This window comes from Pleurodeles waltl, chromosome 4_1, assembly GCF_031143425.1.
Source record: "Pleurodeles waltl isolate 20211129_DDA chromosome 4_1, aPleWal1.hap1.20221129, whole genome shotgun sequence".
Taxonomy (NCBI): Eukaryota; Metazoa; Chordata; class Amphibia; order Caudata; family Salamandridae; genus Pleurodeles; species Pleurodeles waltl.
Genome location: NC_090442.1, coordinates 598853498 through 598876809, shown reverse-complemented (window position 1 = coordinate 598876809; position 23312 = coordinate 598853498). Strand labels below are relative to the sequence as shown.

At 39.8% G+C, this 23312-nt stretch overlaps 1 protein-coding gene across 2 annotated transcripts in view; it reads left to right on the top strand.

The window, feature by feature from the left end:
- Nucleotides 1-23312, top strand: part of NT5DC3 (5'-nucleotidase domain containing 3) — a 390067-nt gene that overhangs the window by 62021 nt on the left and 304734 nt on the right. For both annotated transcript variants that reach the window (XM_069228992.1, XM_069228993.1), the window contains exon 2: nucleotides 5619-5803. In XM_069228992.1, coding sequence (XP_069085093.1) covers nucleotides 5619-5803 — 185 coding nt within the window. The remainder of the gene's footprint in view (nucleotides 1-5618; nucleotides 5804-23312) is intronic.

The window sequence follows — 23312 nt, the reverse complement described above, 5'->3', positions numbered from 1 at the left end:
GGTAGGTGTCCGAGGCAGAGACCTTATGGTTATGTTTATGTTCATGTTAAAACCAATAGGTTCATGTTAAAGACAGTAGGCATATATTATTGATTTTTAAATGTGTTGACCAAGGCAGTAAGCCTTTCATTTTATATTGTGAGTGACAAAGCCTTTGGGCTAAGATTTGCTGATGGTGGCAAGCTTTCTGTTGCTGTACTGTTATTAGGGTGGAAGCCTGATGGTGTGCAGAGTGTCACCCAGTACCACACGGTTAGAGGACCAGACTACCTGTATCTGCTTAGTTAGGCCCTGTTGTGTTTTTTTGAGATATGTGATTTGCACCCTGTAATTCTGCAAGGCCGCTTTAGGATGGTTTCAATTTGCATTTCCACTTGAAATATTATAAATGGTTTTAACTTTCTAGTTGTATGTTTATTAAAGTAGGTCTCGTTTTCTAACAGATCGTGGACATTTATTATTATTATTTTTGTGCATTGCTCAGCTTTGATTTGCCAGCCCCTTGACTGCTTTGCCTCATTACATTGAGGTTTAAGTCCCAACAAGAGTACTTAGTCCCTAGTAAAGTGAAAGGGACTAAATTATGCAGCCTGCCGGACCCCAAAGGAGAAAATCTAAGTGGGACCCAGTAACAATCTACTGCCTTCACACATCCTGAACTGGATTTTTAAAAATAATAGGGTGGGGTTTTGAATCGTGAACTCTGATAATAAAGTAGGAAGGGATTTTAAATTGGCAACTCCTTGTCAAATGCACTAGGAAAGGGTTTTGTATTGTGAAGGCCCTGACAGTTTCAATAGGAAGGGGTGTCACACTGTGAAATCTGACAAATACTATGGGAATGGATATTACATTGTGAACTCGGACACATGAAACCTAAAGTGGTATCACATGGTTGACTCTCTGGCAATCACAATAGAAAGGGGTTTTACATTTTGAACTCCTGGCTAAAGAGCATAGGAAGGGACTTTCTGGGAAATACAGTAGGAAAAAGATTTACATTGTGAATTCTCAGGCAAATGCAATAAAAAGGTGTTGAATACATATTTCGTTTTTCTTAGCCTGGCACCTGAAAATGCCTTGTTCTTCAGAAGGAGATTTAAGTTTCATGTCCGTGTATAAATTGATTCTTCCTAGAATGTTTGAGCCTCTCTTGGCAGAGACCACATAATCGTGTTTATTTATTTTCATATTAAATCCAAAACTGGCTTTATTTAATTGTTTTTAATTTTTTTTATTTTAATTTTAAATGTGGTAAAGTCTGTACGCTTAACATTTTTGATTGTGAAAAGCCTCATGTTTTCTTATTGGCTCACAAAAGACCATTGCTGGGGCTTAAGGCTAAAGTCTTCTGGTGCCTTTTGGTGTTCAGTTGCCACAAGTAATGGTAGCAAAATACATTTATAAGGTTAGTTGCACTCTGATATTGTTGTGGGATAAGAGGTTAACTGCGAGCCCTCTAAAGGAAGGGTTCTACCCACTGGCGGCCCTCGCGGGGGAGCACCTGCAGCTTGTGCTGCATTTGTTCAAGCTCTTCACTGTGGTGGTGTAAGCGCGCCCTAGATCCTCCACGTTCGAGGCTGAGGACATCTTTAGGGAGAGCGGTGACAGGGCACTAGTCTTCCTTTTTAGTGTCTTTACACAGGTTGACTGTTGCTGCTCCCATTGTTTTTGTAAATGATTTCTAATGCAGGTTTTCTAAGGAGTGCTAATGTTAGCCAATGAACAGTGAGATGCTTCCAATTGCATTCGAGAGGGAGTTCTGCCCTCACATCCACTGAGCAGTCTAACCCTTCACTGCCTACAAGAAAAAAGTAGAAAACCCAATAACGCGCTTTTATTTTGCATTTCACAACTCAGCACTTTCACCATGGGACAGAGCATGCCATCCTTCATTTTTGTTTTCTTAAACTAAGGGCATGTTGCATCATGCAGACAGTAGTTTTGCTTTTAACAATTTCATCATGGGCTCAGAACCCAGGTTAAAATCCCAAAATTGGACACTTGCCTGCTGTGTTTTAATTTTTTTTACATTAACAGCTATGTTTTAAATTTTACAAAGTTGACTACTGGATTTTAAAAAAATGTTTGTTTCTCACACAAATTCAAAAGTAAATCCCGATCGCATATTTTTTGAGAGTTCACTCTTTCACTCACATCATGCATTAAAACAAGCATTGGTAAGATTAATCACTTACACTTGTTTTTTCTTCTGAGTAGATTCACACAATTCAATAACGGCACAACACTTATAGCAGCAGCACAACCTTCTGTAACACAAATAATAAGTTAAGGACATGTGGCAGGAGTAGACGAACCGTAATCATATTTTCTCACACATACAGGACAGTTACAGCACAGGAAGCTAATACTCTAAAGAGTGAGTGATAGGCATAAAGGAGTGTTGTAAAATGTTCATAAACATATAAAAACTACAAAACATCTGGAAAAAAAGCCAGTCATTTAGGATGATGGAAACTCCCCTAACTAGTGTGGTACTTTTCATATATGTGTTCCATATTTTGTTCTGGGAAGCATTCACAGGTACTACTGTTCACTGTTCGTACAGTTCCCTAGCTATGGATTTGCTGGTGTGGTTACGTCACTTATATTGACATTTATGTTCTCCCTTTGTTACACTGTTAGACTTATATTAAAATTGTATGTGGGTGAGCAGGGCAGAGCATCAGTCCCTAATTCGCATTTCTATTAACATGGTTTTGTGTTTGAACATTCCCCAGGAATATAGGTATCTCACATCAAGAATTATGAAATGGTCCCTGCTCCATACGGCATGCTTATCAGTCTCAAAAAGAGTTTGGGGGTTAATCCTTTTGGATTAAAGGAACATAGACTTGCTTGGTGCACCCAAAAACAGTATCTGCCCCCTTCAGATTGTACCCAAAGCAGCTGCCAAGTCTGTTACTTAATTTACCTTGTCACTCTTATGTTAAATCCCAGTTTCACAGAACTACCTCCAAATGTAATCAGTGAGTAAACTGACCCTGTTTAAGGTGCTTTGCATGGTGTTTCTGGAACCTGCTGGCACTTCTGAGTGTCCCGTGCTCTTTCAGACCTACATATCCTCTCACATACTTTGTTTCTCTTCTCATACTTTCTTGCTTGTGCCCTTGTATTGCATCAGAGTAGGAAGATGTTCTTGCTTAGTTCTCGCTCCTGTTCACATTACTGCAGAAGTGAATGACTCTGTCCATGTGAGTGCACGGTAACTGGTGTCTCTACTATTTCCGGTATTTGTTTTTATTAATTCTAACAGAAGTTTTAGGGGGCTGAACATGCCAGAAGTGTTTATTTGTTGTTTGGCTGTGTATAAATTACGCTTTGATAATCCTTCTTGAAATATTTTTTATAATAGTTATTTCACCTTTTGGTTCTGCTCATAACATAAATGAGTACTGTAATCTTCTATCATGGGTGTACCTGACCCTCAGTCTTTACCCATTCTTTAATGTTTGTGTATTTACATCATTCCTGTTGGATTTCTTATTCTTCCATTAGACTTAATATTCACAAATGTATCTCTTTTTCTGTTCCTCACATTGCTCATATCTGTCAAACTGTGAAATATACCAGCGTCATGTACCACATCAACATCATTTTGGAGTGATCTGAGTGATCTGAGATCTGAGTGATCTGTTTAATCCAGGACTCAAAGGTCATTATCCTAGGAGAGGTGCTAAGAAAACTCAGAGCAACCGTTAGAAATACATGGTCTTCAGAGAAGAATCTGTGCTGATTGATATTGGGGGGGCTTCTGCAGGTGGCCCTGGGCTGAACATAAGCATTCATGTATGGCCAGGTCCAGCTGCCATCTTGTGAAGTGTGCAGCACAGCACGTTTCTGATGAGGCTACAAGGTGGGGAAACCCCAGATGGCAAACACTTGACTGTAACCTTGTCAAGCCCTGGACAGGGCTTCCTAACTAATCCTCTGGCCTTTTTAGCCCATTGGTGCGTATGTTAATAACATTTTACCACTTGTCGTTGGAACAGGAATCGTTGTGTGTATTTATCAATCAAAGACTGTGATGTTTAATAAAAAGTCCCTGAACGTTGGTTTCACAGCCACAATATTTAACCCATAAAATCCAAGGAAAACACAGACTCGGTTGTTATGATTTTGTCGTTCGATTTTTTCTGTTGTCCTTTAAAATGTCATCGTTACAGGTTGTATGTATGGGTGCACTTAGCACTATGTAGAAACGGACCTTACGCCCAGGCCCCTGAAGTACTTACTGTGTGTTACAATCTGGTTACTAGAAACAACATGCTGTGCTTTTATTTGGACTTGCACATGAACAAAGTTTAGTCCTATACAGAAATAGTGTTCTCTTCTTCTCTATTCCCATTCATGTCTTGCAGCAGTCAATTGTGTGTTCCCATTTTGTTGCACATTGGGAACGCTGTGGTAAGCAGGCAAGCCAAAAACCTGCAAGCAGAAAACACATAGAGCATTGACCTCTGGAAGAAAGAAAGCTGATCTAAATATAATTGAGACTTTGATCACCGCCTCGCTGTAGATGACTGTAATGTACACCTCCAGTTGTACAACTGTAATATGAGCTGCACTTGCCCATTCATTCGTCCTCACAACGCAGTTGCCGTGAATCTGTTTTTCCTTCCAGCAGTTTAATGTATTCAGGGAGGGTCATGAAAGAGAAACCAGAGTAGGAGCCGTTATTGTCAGGATGCTCTAACATGGCACTGAAAATCCCACGGAACCAATGCGGTCTCAATCCGCTCACCATTTCCAGTTATGACCACATGCACAGGAATGTGAGGGCCTGAGACATAAACGGGCTGAGGGGAATGTGATCAGGCAGAGAACAGACACTGTTATTTAATTCCGTGTCTCATTTTTTTAAATCATTTTGGTGTCGTGCAAAATATTGTACCCTCTTTAGGTACAATGTAGTGGCATTTGTCATTTTGAATTTATGTGAATTCAGATTTGGTAAACTGTTCATAGCCCATAAAAGGATATATTGTCTTTTGAAGCTGAATAATTGTTTATGCAAGTCAAAAGTTGCTACTTGCATGTTGCAAATAAACATGTCAGCCCCCACCGAAGTTACTAGTTCAGGGCCCACAGGCTTTTCCTTGAGTATTACAAAGATGACGCTACCCTGCCTATTAATGGAATACTGACCTATGAGGGGTTTTCACAGCCAACCTTCCTAAGTGAAGACATTTACCTGTTACTAATATTGCTCATTTGTATTATCTTATGGCTAGTGGTGCCCACATACATTTGTGTGGTGCATTTCTTGCACCAAATTAACTAATCTGATTGTAAATAGCGTCTTCAATTTAATTGTTCCCCAATTCAGATCCTCCAACTAAAACAAGCTCCTAGGACATTCTTCTTTGAAAAACTACTCAAACCATGTTTGCATAGATCTATCTACTGGGCACTTACTGAGTAATGGCACAATAAATGCCTAAATGATCAATCTCCAAGTAGAGTGTCTTTAAATTCAAGGATTGTGGATAAATAAAATGTCTTCTTGCGCCAGTTGCTGTTTACATGTTATAGTATACATTAATAAGCAGTATTTTGCAGCTTTTCTAACATCTTTCCACCATATTTAATTCTAGATCTAGTCCCTTCGATTTTGGGCAATTTACTGAATCCCGATGCCATTTTTTCCAACAATGAGATGAGCCTGTCCGATATTGAGGTCTATGGCTTCGACTATGACTACACGTTGGCATTTTATTCCAAAGATCTGCACACACTCATTTTTAACACTGCTCGGGATCTGCTGATAGATGAACACAAAGTAAGTATTTTTTTTACATTATTTTGGTTTTACATGCCTAAGTTACCTTGACTCCTTCGGATCTGTAGCGTCTGTTTATGTTGAGATTGTCATTGTTTTACAAAGTATCTATATTCCTGTGAAATGTTGTACACCAGGCAGAATGTACTCATGGTGAGAGCACAATGCCATTGTCACCAAGATGGGCTTAACTTACCCACTCTTGTATAACATTTGCTACAAGATCTCTCTCAGCGTGGAATTCTGGATGGTCACTAACTAGTAGGTCCAAAAACTAAAAATCCACGGGAGGTGTACAAAGATGAGAAACATTCTGTGGCCCCAGGTGAATCGTTGCAGTGTGATATTGCCATTTATTTTGCGTATGTTCCTTTAAAAGTACAGATTGCCTAAACCACAAATATGTCAGACCTGGCAATTAGAATATGTAAGCAACTCCAGTAGAGAAGCGTTTTTTTGTGCCTTAAGCTGACCTTTGCAAACACTTTAGAGCTAAAATGTTGAGGTCAAGTTACCTGGAACATAAATCTCCCGGGTGTTGCGTTACTCGTGACCTAAACAAGAACCCTAGTTACCCTTCAAGGCGCACTTTCAAGAGTGTTAGAGCTCTGGCGCTTGGGAGACGCATACTGTATATTTTGGGATGTGCAAACACTGGTCAGGGCTGTGTTTTTTTTTAGGTAGATACTACCTCTCCAAATGTCTCTTCACAGTATTATGTCAGAAAGCCGTTGTTTTAAAGAGGTGTTTGGGGTCGAGAGAAAACCCTGCACACTAGGTATTGGGCCTGACGCGAGACTTTGCCGAACCCCCCCTTACCCTGCACCGGATTCCAGGAAAGGGCCTTTCGTCGGCAGCGCTGCAGTGTCTGCCGATGGACACTTCTTTTAAAAGTGCATCCATTGTGCTGATTAATTACCCGTCTCCCAACACGAACTGCAATCTACTTGAAACAATAATGGCTAACCTAACATATCATGACCCTCCACCGGGACGGCGTGAATAGGGCCCAGGATATCAAATGCTGTTTTTTCCTTTGGTTAATTTGGACTTTCACATTTGCGTTATCTACACTTTATCTCGATACACAAGGTCAGTCTTTCGGTCTTTCTTCCACCAAAGATCCTATCACTGATAATCACCAAGTAAGCCATATTATTCTTTCTTAAAAATTCTGCCTGGATGCTGTTCACTATCAGCTTTCTGAAAAATGCAAAATGATGTACACGTTGTTGCTTCTTTACACTGTTCTTACATGTATCCCAAGCACATGTAAAAATGAAGTTTGGATGTTGCATGCCACTGTCATCCGAGACCTGATCACAAATCAGCAATCTCAGCTGCCACAGTACTCAGCACAGATACTCTCTTACATGATACACCCACCTTGCAATGATGACTGTGACTTCCTTTAAAGCCTTTGCAAATAGACTAAACTGCTAGTGATTTGTGAAAGGGAAACAAAGGGTAACATCTACAGTGGGTAGTTACCTATTGAGCATGTCCTTGTATCCTGTGGACTACCGGAATCTGTTAATGCTCTTGAAGCAGTTACCAACCAGTTTTTTCTTACCAACCAATATTACTTGGCAGCGTATAAACACCTAACATTGTTTGTATCATTGTATTATAGATTTGAAATCTTTACTGCATAGGCATTTTTTAAATATTTCTCTTAATGGTTTTAAACGTTGTTTGGTGTTTTTCTGATCACCTTTACTTTAAGCGTGGTCTAATGGAATCCAGTTTACACACAAAACCGATCTACAGTTTTAGAGAGCGTGATACCCAAGGTGGCAAAGAAAAGTCCTGGATTGTTCTGTAACCTTGGCTTCTGGTGCTTTCTTGACAACATCAGCAAAACTAATTTTTGCTTTAGTTCTATCCTGTATATTTCTATGAACCACATAGGTTACTGAGGGAGCTCTAAATTGGACTCGGAGTTTTAGTGGCCAGTGATTGCTCTCAAACGTACTCCGTACTTAAATCAGGACCCAGTACTTAAGTTGGGACTATGTTAGACTCCTTTGCACTCTCACCATGCACCAATAAAGTGTATTGAAGAACAATTACATTTAAGTCAAATGGTGCATTCATCTTTGAAAAACTACCAGCAGATACTAAACATAAAATTGTCATGACAAATCTGTATGCTAATCTCAGATGAAGTTAAATGGAGAGAATCAATGTGCAAAATAATTTGTTAGTAAGATGGTGACAAAATTGGTCATGCTGAACTCACTGCTGGATTGGTGGTACAACCAAAGCTCCCCTGTGCCCCTACTCAAGCAGGGTACATGGCCAAGGAAGAGAAACCTTCTTAAGACCAAAACGTATCATTATTTCCTCCCTCTCCTGAAGTAGAGTTGTTGTTTTTGATAGGGAGGCCAGCTGCTCTGCTGCAACTGGGTCTGTTGCTCACCAGAGGGCAAGGCTAAAGTCCCCATTAAGATTGAGATTGCTGCTTGCATGGAGGACTACTTTGAGGTTTAAACTAGCCCTGGAACCACCAGGGTTTACATTCCTGCTAAACAGAACCAAAGTTGCGTAAGTGAGCTTGAGCAGTGATGTTGCCTTGCAGGCTTGGTTTTCTGTGTTCCTCATGCAGAGACTCATAGAAACACCTCCCTACTGAAGGGTCAGAGAGATAGAACTGGCTCCTTGACTGAGAGTGTGGCTGTAAGAAAGTGGAATATTAATTGGGATGAATATGAAACTGTTACAATGAAAACGTTCTCAAACTTGTTAATGTAAAACATACTTAAAATAACTTAAACTTAACTCAACCCTGTGGTAGCTCTGACACTGAGCAGACAGGGTTAACTTAAGAAAAACAAAGTATTTCGCAGTAGTAAACCATTAAAAGATCAAAATGCAGCACAATAAAAATCCCACAACCAGTTTCTAACAATAGAGAAAACTGTAATGAGCAAACTAACACCAAAAGGTCAACAATTGAACAAGGGGAACTGAAGATGTGAATTTGAAAAGTTTTTATTTTTATTTTTTTATTTCAAAACATTTTATCAGGTAATTTCTCAGAGGATACAGAGAAAGAGGGAAGTACCAGATAGAGATACTGTTCACAGTGTGCAGAATCAGATAATTAGATCATGTCACCAGCAATTACATAGTTTGTAATAGATATTGTCACATTATATCGGCATCATATAGTAGAGAAAGCACATTTAGTTATGTATGCTCTCGGAAGGGTATAGGATTATGGTATATCCTAAGTGGGGGTAGGAAGAAGAGAGATGAGAGAAGAGGTCAGGAGAGATGTCAACATGGTCATACAGTGTCAAAATCATTGGTGTTGTAGAGAGGTCAACTCTTAGACAGGTGTCGTATATCGTGTTAAGGAGGTATAATTTTTTGCAGGTTTAGATCTAGCTTTTTCCACAATTTCCTTGAGGTTTGGGGGTTAAAGTTGGTGTTGGATATGACGTTGTCCTTGCTTCTTGTGAAACAGACCCAAGCCAACCAGGTCTGGTGTGATAAAATTTGATATGATTTTCATTCACAAAGAATGTTTTTGATCCCTACCGTTAATAAGAGGTCTAGGAGGTACATGCCATGGGGGCTTAGCTTCAATTAAGACTGTTGGGACCAAGGACCTAAAGTTACGAAGTGGAAGTCGAGGAGTAAATTGGTTTAAAAAATATAATTAATTATTTTTTGGATCTCATTCCAGAATTCCTAGAGTTTTCTGCAGTGGAGTAACATATGTTCGAGAGAGACAGTAGAGTCTTGACAGTTCCAAGAATTGGTAGAGTCTCTGAGACCTAATTTTAGAGTTTTCCAGTATCCAGTAAATTCTATGTAAAATCCTGTATTTACATTCTTGTAGGATAGGAGATATTTTATTTTTGAGAGCAGGTGTCCATATCTTTTTCCAAGTATCATCACTAATACTAGGGGTGAGGGTGCTATTAGGAGGGTCGATTCATCTAGATTGGATTTCAGACTTAATTCTCTGGCTAGTAGTGGTGGATGTTAAAATTTTGTTTATTGAAGAGGCTTTGTGTGATAATTTTGAGGATTCGACTAATAGAGGTATTAAATCACTTGCATGTGGGTTGGGGATCTTATGTAATGCAACTTTTAGTTTTAGAAAGTTGTAAAAATTCAATGATGTCTAGTTAATGTGAAACCCAGAGTTCTGAAAATGTTTTAGGATACGGTTAGAGTCCGAGATCTCTCATCAGCAGGCTCTTATTTGATGCCCAGGCAGGCCTTGAGGGGGATTTACTATTGATTTTTTTGTGGGGGTTATTCCATAGAGGTCTATTCTGAGTTAAGAATTTTATTTTGAACTCCTTTGTACAGTGATTTGAGTGCAAATATCGTGTCTGTTAGTATGCTTTGTGAGTATGAGTGATAGTCTTTTCATGGTAAGTAACAAGGTTAGTGAATAAGGCTTTACTCAAGATTTTTCTTAGTGAAGCTGCAGTAGTGTGTCTTGAGAGTGTTCATTGAGCCACCAAATGACTTGATTGATTAGGAATGCATGGTGGTATTTAAGAAAGTTTGGGAGGTTTAAACCTCCAAATTGTTTGTTTGGATTTAGCTTTTCGAGGGTGATTTTGCTTCTTTTTTCCATATAAATTGGGTGATTAGGTTATCTATATTAATGAAGAAATTTTCAGAAAGTTGTATAGGTAACATTGACAAAACGAAGTTGACTTGTGGCGCAATCATCATTTTAATGCATTCAGTACGTCAACACCAGGTCATGAACTTCGCTGACCAGCTTGAGAGCAGATCTTTCATTTTTTAGAGTAGGATGTCTTCTGTTATTTTCTTTGTGTCTTTTAAATTGTTTTTGAATGAGATGTCTTGGTATTTATTCTTTGTGGATTGCCATTGTAGCTTGGTGTTTTTTAGAACAGAAGTGAACATTATGTTTTTGAGGGGGAAGACTTCAGTCTTGTCTAAGGAGAAACCTGACACTTTAATATAGGAGGATATTAGTTCCAATAAGGCGGGAATAGCTCTTTCAGCATCTAATGTGAAGATGAGAACATATTTGTCATAAGCAGCGACTTTATAAGGGATGTCTCATCGACTTTTCAAAGGGAATACCTGAAATCCCTGTAGAAGTTCTGATAGTTGATAAAAGTGGTTCTGTTTCTAATAGGTATATTAAGGGAGAGATGGGACAACCTTGTCTAGTTCCTGTGCCAGGTTAATTGTATTTGAAAGGATTCCATTAGTTCTGATACAGGCAGATGGATTTGAATATAAAGCAAAAATGTGTCGGATGAAGGTCTCAACTAAATTACATTTGTGCATGGTGGCAGGCAGAAAAGTCCATGAGACCCTATCAAAGGCCTTATCCTCATCTAAGGCCATCGCAGTTGTGGTGACTTAGCTTTATTGATTATGTGGCAGAAAAGTCTTATGTAGTCCACCCCGTGTCTGCCTTTGATAAACCCGGTTTGTGATAGCTGAATGAGAGAAGGAAACACTTTTTCTAATCTAGTTGCTAGGATTTTTGCATACATTTTACAGTCTAAGTGCAGAAGGATATAGGTCCATAATTTTCACCTCAGGGGGATCTTTTGTTTCTTTTTGTATACAGATGACAGTAGCTTCATATGCGGAGCCCAAAATAATACCTGTCTCATCTTATTGGTGATAGAGGGATTTCAGGTGAGAAATGAGTTCATTTCGGAATGTTTTATAATGGCCCGGAGCTTTGCCTGGCTTTAAGGATCGAATCACCTTTTTAATTTCCAATCATGTGAAAGGGTAATTGAGTTGTATGCAGGCTGATTCAGATGTTTTGGGGAGATGTATTGTCTCTAAGTAGTCGTTGCACTCCTTGAGTGTGGATAGGTGTTTGGGGTTATACAAGTCATAGAAAAATTCTTTAAAAGTTTTAGCAATTTCCAGCGGGTCATAGGTTATTGATCCTATTTTGTTTGTGATTAAGGGAATGTGGTTGAGGCTGCTTTTAAATTTTAGGTATTTTGCTAATGATCTGCTTGCTTTGTTTTATTCTGTGATTTTTTTCTTTTTTTTTCTTTTCATATTGTTATTTTGTACCCATTTGTGGGCTCGTTTATTTAATATTTTATTATATTCATACTTTAAGACTTTCAGTTGTACTAGAGTTATTTGGTCTTTTTGTCCTGTGAATTTCTTTTCTAGTTGTTTGAAAGCATGCTCTAATTTGTGAAGAGATTTGTTTAATATTAGACATGCTGCTCATAATCTCTAATTAAGTCTTTTATAGCATCCCAGATAGTCTCTTCGTTAATGCCCTTGGATTCATTTTCTTTGAAATAGTTGTTGATGTTGCTTTTAATCTTGTCAAGTAGAGTCTCATTTAATCACCATTGTTACGATTTAGGGGGGTCATCAGTAGTATTCAGGCTGACTGGTGTACACATATGGTCTGATATTGGTTTGATTTTGTAGTTAGAGGCTGTGGATGTGAGGGTGTTATTAGTTAGTGTATAATCTATTCTAGATAGTGAGTTACGTGGATGTGAGTAGGTTGTAAATTTGCTGCCTGTCGGATTGTGTAAATGCCAGATATAATTCAGACAGTGTTTCGCACATACATTCCATTCGTGTATGGGATCTGTTAGGTCTGCACCTACAGGCAGAATTTATGTCTAGGATGGTGTCCTATGGGAGATTAAAGTCTTGTGTTAGGAGGATGTTGGAATCACTTGGGAGTTGGCATAATTGTTTGTTTAGAGTGACCCAGAATTCATATAGTCGTCTGATGTCACAGCATAGACATTAGCAATACAAAGTTCGGTGGTGTTACTTTTGACTTGGGTATTGACCATCTTCCCTCATTATCGCGGGTGTTATCTATGACGATAGGTTGCATTTTTGGGATAAGAGGGTTAAGACTCCATTCTTACTTTTTTTTTGGCAGGGGAATCAAATACACCCTGAATTCCTTTATATTGTAGGTATTTACAGTCCTGATCACCTAGTTTAGTTTGGATTATATCTCCTCTGAGTTTAGCGCAGTAGTCAAGGATTTTTTTCTGTTTAACCAGATGGTTAATACCTTTTATTTTGAGAGATAGTACTCTAAGCAAAATATTAGTATTCATTGGGGTGGTATGGGGTGGTGTATCCTTTATTCCTGACTCTACTAGAGTAAGAGGTTGATGGATGCTGGCAGTCTTTTTGATGTTAAGCGGACATGGGGTTGGGTTGGGAAGTTTCCATCTCCTGTAAGAAAGTATGGTATTGTAACGCAGCAGGCAATGTGAAGTGTGTGTGATCAAGGTGAGGTAATGAGTTCTGTAGTTGAGATTTATGAACTTGCATCTCACTATGATATGTAAGGCTGTGTATTGCATTGGTTTATTGGTAATAGTTGTGACATCGATAGAGAGATAGGAGAATAAGAGTTACCGAAGAAGGGAAAAGGAGCAAAGGAGGAAGAAAAAAGGATAGATAATATATATAGGTAAATCCTTTAACCCACTGAAGTAATACCTTCCACAGTATTGGAGGTGAAGGTAAAGCAATGTGAGGCAGCGGGAGGTTGTGACGGTTGCTAGGATGGGGAAGGGGCTAGCATGGGAGACCCACTGAGAAAGAGAGTGCAATCAAATGGTGTGATATTAAAAAACACATGGAACCAAGTGGATGGTTTATTAGGAGCGTATTACTAGCTACTGAAACTTCTATAAAAAGTTATGAACAAAGTGTGTAGAGATAGAGCTTTAGATTATATGAGATAACAGTGGCTGGATAAACAGGTAATGCATTGTAACAAGGAAGATGAGAGTGACTTCATTCAGGTAAGTATTGTAGGGAATGAGAAGATAGGTCTTATGCGAGCAAGGCCAAGGAAATTGTCTGAATTATACCCATAAAAACACTGGATTTGAGCATTTGAACAGAAATCATAGCAATGGTCATCAAACTACTAATGCCAGTTTCTGATACTGTTTGTGGTATAGGAACAAGAATTTAACTGTAGGTAAGCAGTATGAAGAGCCTTGGGATTTAAGGCTAATACCTTCCACAATTAATACTACATCATAGACAACATTGCAACATGAAGGGTAACAGCAAATGCAACAGCTTATGTATACAACATCAATAGGTTCATATGTAACCTGAGAGGCAGCCAGGGAACGGAAGAATTAATGGATTAATGGTATTTCCGTGTTAGAGGAGACTGTAGAAGAGATATAAGGTGTATTTGAGTCTTGCTATTGAAAAATGTAATAGGACGTTGTAGACTATCTATTAGTATTGATTAGTCTACTTACGGACCCATTGGAAGGCTTTGTCAAGTATAGGAGGTCTAAAGAGGAGGTCTAAAGAGTAGGAGCTATTAATGTACTGTTAGATCATGAAGAAAGCGCTTATTCATTCTGTGGGTCCAGCAGTTGGTTACTGTTATAAGTAGTAATGTTTAGGTAAGGGAGAGTAAGATTTTATATGTAATAACATTTAGGTAGTGGTTAGTAGGTAACATGGTAGCGTTTTGTGACTTGCAAATGCAGAGATGCAGGAAAACTAGTTATGTGTCCATTGAGTGTTGTGACAGGTCGTCCAAGAAGTTCTCTAAATCTTTTGGTTCCTCAAAATAGAGAGTTCTTCTGTTTTTGAAGGTTCATAGTTTGGCTGGTCCTGCGAAGGAAAAGTTGAACTCTATTGTTTTCAGCTGTTTCGTAGAGCAAGAAAACCTTTTCTGTGTTGTACTGTATTTTTCGCATAGCCCTGGGAGATACCAATTTTATGTCCTTTCCAGGAGTTTGATTTTGCAGATCTCATGTATTTTAGAATCATTTCTGTGTGTTCATACCTTAGGGGTCTGAAGATCATAGGTATGGGTGACTTTAGGTGTTGGTTAGATTTTGTTGGTACTCTATGGGCTTGTTCGATTTCAAAGTCCCTCTTGAAGTTGATTTTAGGCACTTGTGTTATCCATGCCTCTAAGAAAGACACATGAGAGTCACACTCATCCTCTGCTTGTTCAGACAAACAAAAATTTCTGAGGTTCCCTCTTCGATTCCTGTCTTCCAGGTTTGTGATTTCTTTTTCGATAAGCAATATCTTCTTTTAATGAGCTTGTACTTTATTTTCTAGAGAGTGCGATTGATCTTCTATTCTGCTGACTCTGGATTCAGCTTTGTTCATTCTTTGGGTTATATTGTGTAGCTCCTTTTTGATATCCAGGATATCTATTTGTAAGTTATGAGTGTTGAGCTTGTTATTTTGTGTAGTGAGGTCAGCTTGTCCAGGATGGGGTTTCCTTGCTCTGTCTTATTTTTAACAGGTGAGTTGAGAAGTGGTGGATCAGATTTGGACCTTTTTTTGTCCAGGTTTATGGTCTCTGTTTTCTCTGATCTCTTTCCGTTCTTATTCTTTGGGTCTGGAGTCTGCCATGATCGGCGCAGCGCACAGTATAGGGGTATTGAGTAGTGTAATAAGCCCCCTGGTTTATTTTCCCCTGTATCCTGTTAATGGTTAAGTGCTTTGCTTGTAGATTGTTGAACCTTGCTTACTTGTTTAGCTAATGACTCATATATTTATTGTATTCACTGTGTTAACAGCTATTGACCTTATTTATCTACTGCACTAGTATGTGACTTACCTGGTAAATTTGTTGTTCCAGTACCATGTTTGCTGCTCCAAAGTTCCGCTAGATAAATTCAATTATGAGCTAGTTGCAACTGGGCTTACTGTAGACAAATGTGGTCATATGGTATCTGTATTTGCAATTAAATTGTGCTTACATATGGGGTCTTTTTAAGGTATGTCAGGTATAATAAACAGACTCAGTTCTACTTTGCAAGGTAAATGGAAGAGGATGACGCAATGGACTTCTGAGCGTTACTTCTACAAATGAGAGTGAGCAATAAGTGATACTTCAGCTACCATTCTTCAGTAAACAAGATAAGTTCAGGATGGTAGTGTGGTACTTCAGGCATTGTATGTGTTGTTTCAGCTTCCCCAGTTGAGTATTTATGATAAGTACAGGGCGGTGATTGAGGGTGAATGCAATAATCCTAAGGCTCAGTAGCACACTATTCCTTTAATCCTTTATACTGGCAGAGCAGGTGAATTGTGTTGCATGCTCCAGACACAACGAGCGTACCGATCTCCTGAAGGTATTGCAACACATTTGATTATCAGACGATGTTGTTTAATCATTTATATGTATCCTTTAACTAGCAAAGCGGGTAAGTAGAGTCGCGTGCACCAGTCACACCGATCATCCATGGGTGTTGTACCCAACTTGGTTTTCTGGCAGGGTTGTGGAATTGTTTACATCTGTCCCGTAATCAGCCGCGGCCTGTCAATTGGGGCTGAACAAAGATCAGCCTGACAGGCATTCTTCATCTTCAGGTCAGGCAGCCAGGAGCGAGACGTGCGATTTGCGCATGCTCCCGGGTGCCTGAGCTGAACTTTGCTGGGCTGAAGAGGTGACAGCTCCTATGGGCGTGACCTCCTCAACTCAGCAAAGGTGCCTCAAGGCCCTCTCCCCTCGGTGACAAGGGGAAGCGTCACCCATTGACTCCGGTCTGGGCTCTTCAGGTTTAAGCCCTGAAGTGCCCAGGCCAAGTGTCAATCAGTGACACCTTATCACAGAGTGGGGTGGGGTGGGGTCAGCAGTCTCACTGACCCCATCCCACTCTGTGACGAAGTTGGGACTGCTGCCTTCCCTCATTGGCTGACCTTAGGGAAGGCAGCAGTCCCAACCCTCCTGGGACCTCTGAGGCAGAGCTGAAGGTAAGTGTGTGTGTTTTTTTAAAATGAATGTTTGGTGCGTGCATGTTTGCAGTATTTGATAATGAGTGATGTGAATGGATGTGTGTACGATTGTGTGTGTGCTCGTGTGTATGAATGAATGAGTGTGAGTGTGCAAGTGTGTCCCGCCTCCCTCCCTCCTAAATTTACTGGCCGCCACTGCCCGTAGTCAATGTCATTGAGCGGGCAGTGCCATGATAATTGAGGTACGGGAACACCGAAAGGTGAGACAGTGGTACACAGACCATTTAGTCAAGTGAGGTAGTCTGATGAGACAGTCGTGTTACTGCACATGTGTGCTTATCATGTTTAACACTCTGACAGCTTGATTACGCTACACACCAGGTGGTGGCCGAATTCTTAAGTAGATGATAATTGGGTGAAATAAGCCTCCTGTCGATGTTGCAGCAGGTTTGGCCTCAGTCAGGTGAGTTGGGGAGGCAGAGTCGCTGGTGGTCGTCCCTTATTCATTGGGGATGTTAAGGCAATCCCATGTTGGTTTTTGTTGGGAGACAGGGACACAAGGCATTGATTGGCGAACACTTATATGAGGCCGGGGGTGTTTGCAAAGCACTTACATCTGATCTCGTATTGTGTTGGGGGTCGATTCAGGCGGGATCAGTTCTTCTGATCGTTGGTTCCATGTAGGATGGCTGGTGATCCCTCCTTGATGCGACGGAGCAGAGAGAGATTAGGCAACCATCTTGCCCAGGTTCAAATCATGCCCCCATGAATATTTAAAGATTTAAGGTAAAATGAGCCAAGAAAAAGTAAAGCACAAATAAGTAGTCATGGGTCATCGGGACCTAGGCTAAATTTTAGGTGCTCAGTTCAGATACACCAAGTGTGTTGTCCCACTAAAAATGTTACCATTTGACTTAGTCTCTGAAAGGAAAGTCGAAAACCTCAAGCAGGCAAGGCTGCAGACAGTATCTGCTGAAGCCTTCCTGAAGCTGGATAGCCAGTGGACGAAGCCCCAATGAAACTGAATTTCATCACTTGGCGCTTTTCCTGGCAAAACAGCAAATTTTGTGGCCACATAAGTTCTTTTGTTTCTGATTTTTAAATAAATATTGTGGTTTAACTGCCTTTGCAGCTTAGCCCAATTCAAAGTTAGCCGATTTATTATTTTATCTGAACTTTAGTGATTGTCTCAGGACAGCTACATCCCTAATAATGAAAACTGCTTTTAGGGGCTAGTCGCATTACATTCTTGCATACGTCTTTTTATATAGTAGGGACTCTACATTGTGGGCTACTAGGCCTACTTAGGAGTGACTTATTTAATATTGAAAAGTTGGTTTATTTCCTATCAAAAACGAGTTATTTTCCAGGTTCGCCTGCAGATTTAAATGCTGCAGGAATCAGTGCACAGGTACACCTGAAGATTTGCTTTCTTAATCACTGTAGTGGATGTTAATATAACTGCTGCAGTCCATAGGTGACATTTAACTTTCCTTGCCATCGCTGTATTTTTCTACACCATATTCTGTGACCTTACAGTAATATTAAATATGGCAGTAATATTAAATATAGCCAGTTCACCATATTGTAGGGATTTAAGCACATACACTGGGGCTTAGACATTACTGTCTTAGTATGCAGCGTTCAAAAACCAGCAATACCTGTCAGCAAAAAATAAATAAACTGGAGTGACCAGAAAAAAAAAGTCATTTTCTCACAGTGACTCTGCCATATTTCCTTGGTATTCTGTTCACTCGTTTCAAGAGGGTAATCCGTGGCATAGCCGTAGCTGAGAGACACACATAATGGCATATATTTTGCCCTTGTCTAGAGTTCCTGATTTGTTCGAAGTGTAAGATTTGGTGTTACCCAACCCTATATTTTAATTCATTGCAGACCTATTATCTATAGGTGTTGCATCGGTGGTATGGCTTGACTGTGACTGCTGGTAACTGTGATACATACCCCTTACGTTGATGAACTCCATAGGGTGTCAGACATGAAGTCCAAATCGGCCTCTTGGCACACTGAACTGAAACCTAGGACTGTGAGCGAGTGAACTGGTTGGCTGACACTAGGCCAGGCATCCTGTTATTTCCTTGTTTCATTAAATATGTCCCTTAAATTATAGTTTTGACTTGACATTCATGTAGGAAACCAGATTATGTCATGTGCAGCAGTAGAATGAAATCCAGTCTTTGCATACATTTGAGTCAGTTATCAAAGTTCAGTCAACCTGTTATCATTTACAGATCCCAGTTAAACAATTGGTCATTTGGCCTCAATAGAAATGGTAAACATTGATTATGAAAATGTTGAGTAGCTGTGTAAGTGCATGTAAGTAAAGTTGTGAGCAAAAAAGTAGAAAACACTTTAAAGTACCAGACCAAGGGTGTCTCCTTTTAAACAATACAAATGTGTAATTTATTTCAGTTATATCCATTCATTCCTCTTTGCACTAAACCACTGAAAGGCTCATTTCACTTTAGTTTTGTCAACCCAGATAAGCTAAAAAAAAAGCTGCACTCCTAGATGCATGTTCATAAGTGAGGGTTTATTGGCAGCAAACAAGAGGTCAAGGCATGAGCCAAAACACATTGACCTCTTTTGTTTGTGCCACTGAACAACTTACTTGCTTCTGTAGCTCTCTTTCTGTTGGATACTCTATCTAACTGTAAATTGCTCATCTTGCGAACATCTCCAAGTGCAGACTGTATCTGGAAACCCAAAAGCAGTTCTCTTGCCCACTGGTAAGTGATGATGTGTGACTCCAAGCTGACTCCATTCCATTCTATAAGTGATGAGCAGAGCTGCATGTTAACGCCACCCAAGCACGCTGATGTCAGTTTCTTTCGAAAACATGTCTGCTCCCTTAGACACAGGGTCCATAAGTGTACTGGTAAGACCAGTGTGCAGATTCCTAAATTTGGACCTTCTTAGATAGAAAAGGATACCTTTCCCCAGAATGGAAGGTAGGAGAATGGTGAGGACTCTGTGCTTAGATTATCCACCAGAGAGAGTTTTACTGTAGCTAAGGAACTTGTTCTGATGGATACCTCTAACTGCAGATTCCTCACTGTGTGAGTAGATACCAGAAAAGAAGGTGGTGTGTCTGTGGAATGGCTCAGTTTAAAATGTCATGAGGACTGAACGGGCAAAATGCTATCCCAACTGACCTGACTGTCAAGACAATAGTGCTTTGTGAACATAATCACTGATGCCCATGTAGCAGCCTGGCATATACCCAGGACAGGCCCCCTGCATGCCAAATTAGTGTTAGCAGCCTTCGTTCTGGTGAAATTAGTGCTGAGGCTTTCTGGAGGCTGCTTCTTAGCCAATGTGCAGCAGATCTTAATACACAGGACTGTCCGCATCTGAACCACTTTGCCCTAGAGAACCAAAAAGAGCTGGCTGTCTACCAGCACTTCCTTGGTGCGATCGAAATAAGAGCTCAGTGCTGCCTTGGGGTCCAAACGATGAAGCCTCTCCTTCTCTTGTAAAGGATGAGATGGAGCAAAGAAGGTCAGAAGAGTAATGACTTGTCCAGTTGAGAAGGCGTCACTACTTTGGCAGGCACACACCTTAAGTTCTTAACAGCAGTTTGTAAAAAAGGTGATGTAAGACTGCTGGGCGGAGGGGGGCTGAAGCTCACTCACACTGCGTGGTGATATTTTTGCAACCAGAAAGACCATTTTTAAAGTGAGGAGGTGCATGGGACAACCGAACAGCTCGAAAGGCGTACACATCAGGAAAATGAGAACTCCGAGTAATGCAATTTGTTTGAAACATAAGGCACTGCTAAAGATGGCGTCAAAGTTGTGTCATACTACTAGGAATGTTTTGAAATGAATCACTGTTTTATTGCCAAACAGTGCAACATTACACATGTTTATCGAAATGCGATGTGTGACAGAAATGCTTTTAGTCCATATTCCAGTATTTTCATTGTACTATGATATATGGTAGAATTGAGTTTGGTTTGTAACTCGGTATCTAATGCAACATACAAATTAATAATGTGGAGCACATAATATTAAAAATGTAATTATATTTTAAATGAGGTCAGGTTGAGTAATGAGTTAGATTAACCTGGCCATTCCTATACTCTAACATATTTCCAGGGGGAGGGTCAGGATTGGGCTGGGATAGAAAATAAGTCAAAATAAAAGTGGCCTATGTTTGCAAATTGAGATAGTTTTGATCTTGTGAAAATGAACTGTATAATTATTGTGCAAGGTATGGAAGACTGTGATAAAGCGTCCCTTTATGATAATTTATTACACATCAGGACTCGTTTTAGGCCAATTAATCTTTTGACCCAGTTGAGAGACACCTTAGGAAGAGAAAGCAAATCAATATGTCAATCAATACGTTAATAATGTGATTAATATTTATTACAACAATGCATTTCACCATAGTCAAAGACATTAATCAATACAAGACACCACCATGACCTGGCAGCCATGAATAACCTCACCAATTTAGTAGAATTTTATGAGTTTTATTCCCTATTAGTTGCAATTCTAAGAGCAAATGTGTTAATCTTAAACCCAAGACGCAACGTAGCATAGTCACAATATGGCAACTCTGATAGGATTTCATCAAAGCAAAAATCACGAACATTAGAACATAACACGGCGTGAACATAGAACAATTTTAGCAGAATGTCATTAGCGCGTCAGTTCAACAAAGCATAGATTCAGTCGGTTGTCTATTTGCGTCAGTTTTGTGAACACCTGTCCTAACCACTGATTAGCATTGGCATGTTGGGCTTCATGCAAAACGGTTTAGAACACCAATTTGGAAAACATCTAAACAATGGTCCCTGTCAAAAGTAAGCAGTTGGTACCTAGAAAGGATAAGCAAACAGACAAATCACAATTGTATTGTCCTAGTTACCCTCCAAGGTTTAGGTCCGCGTTCAGGTTCAGTCTTCGTCTTCAGGACATCAGACAAAACGCTATCAGTCAGAACTCAGCTCCGGGGCAAAAGGGGCACTTCCCTCATAAGGAGGTAAAGTGTAATTGGGCAATTTAAGGAAGAGGATGGTTTTATTAAAACCAAAGCAAGTCACCAAACAGAGTGACAAAGTTTCTGGATAAAATCAATAGCATTCCCTAACCCACCTAAATGGCTCCCCGTGTCATGGGTTTTTATCCCTTTTTCGTTGTACATTCCCCTAAAATTCTATTGGATCTTAGTTATACCCCACTATCTTTACCCAATTGGAAGATGGATTATGTCATTAATCTTTCACCCCATATTATTTTACAGACCTTTCATTGGTCCACATGATTGACGTCTTCAGAGGTAGCACGTCCGGTATGATTTCATCCTTCTGTAAATCTTTGCACATCTTTTAGTCAGCAGCTCCGTTGTCTTCACCGGTTTGAATGACCTTGTACATTACATTAATCTACACTGTTGCATTTTGTCTAATATTTTCTACAAGCAATGTGAATTTTCATGAGAACGGATCTATTATGATTACATTCAGCTTCTAGTTTGAAGAAAACAAGAGGTCATGTCCTTTTGCGAGTCAGCACACTGCACGTTAGGAATAAATACATTTATTATGAGAGCCAGGCAGCTAAGCTACGGCTCATGCTAACTTAAGGCCTACAAGATTTCTTTAACAAAACTTTAATAGCATAATCATTAATAATTAGCACAAATCATTCATTAATTCGAATATTCATAGGCATTAGTCATTTTTATTAATCCACGTATACATTGACGGCCATTCCCCGTGGTCACATTTCAAGTGAACGTTTTAGCAAAACCGGTAAGTACAATTTCTATATGGCATTACCACACATTAGTTCATAAACATTTCATGTTAATATAGATTCTATAAGCTACGCTCTCTCAACTGCAACGTAGGCAATCTTTATTTTAATAACCGGGAAATTAACAGTAAAAAGTGGCTTAGCAGGCCTTAGAAAGACCCACAAACAACCAAAGCATTGACCTACACACTGACCTGTCAGACGGCCTGCCAGGCACTGCGTGATAGCCATATAAGCCAGTCCGACCCTGAGAAGGGTTGCCATTACCTAATCAGGCCCCATTAGCCTGATTCCACTTGCAGCGTTCTGCAGTGTGTGGGACTGCCCTGAACATTTTGTTTTTCGGTCTGGCCATGATGATCAGTGTGCGTGAAGACCTCAATACAATTGAGGACCTCAGAGAAGCACTCCACAATGCTCTGAACTCTGCATAATATTTTCATATAATGATGCATGCCTGACTAATGTAAATAACATATGTGATTATAACCTAATTTGTGATGCTCAGTTTACTGACCTCAGAAGGCTGAAAGTCTGGCCTTGGATGGATTTTATTTGAATTTGTAACCTCTGGTTCATTGTATTGGTAAACAGTGAGTGATTAATTCACTGAGCCTTAAAGAATGCTTCAAAAGCCACAATTATTTATTGACTTCATCATAGTCATACACACTTTTTGAATACTCCAAAGTACCTGTTAATTGTCCACAGGGGGCTGCATTTAGTAAATGCACCTTTTAGAACTGCATGTGTTCAATGTTCCTTGTGACTGACTTTTAACAAATGCACCTTGGTAAGCTGCATTTATTGCAGTCACCAGTTATTGAACAGTAAAACCTGCGACAGGATCCAGGATCCCATGAACTGTTGACATGAAGCAGCTTTTTCCATACCCCAGAACTTGCCCTACCTCAATCCAGACCATGACAATACTGGAATGCTTGATGAGTGCCTTTTCAGACTGCAGGGTGAGCAGTATGCCAGTGTGCGGGCGGAGTACATGTGTGAGT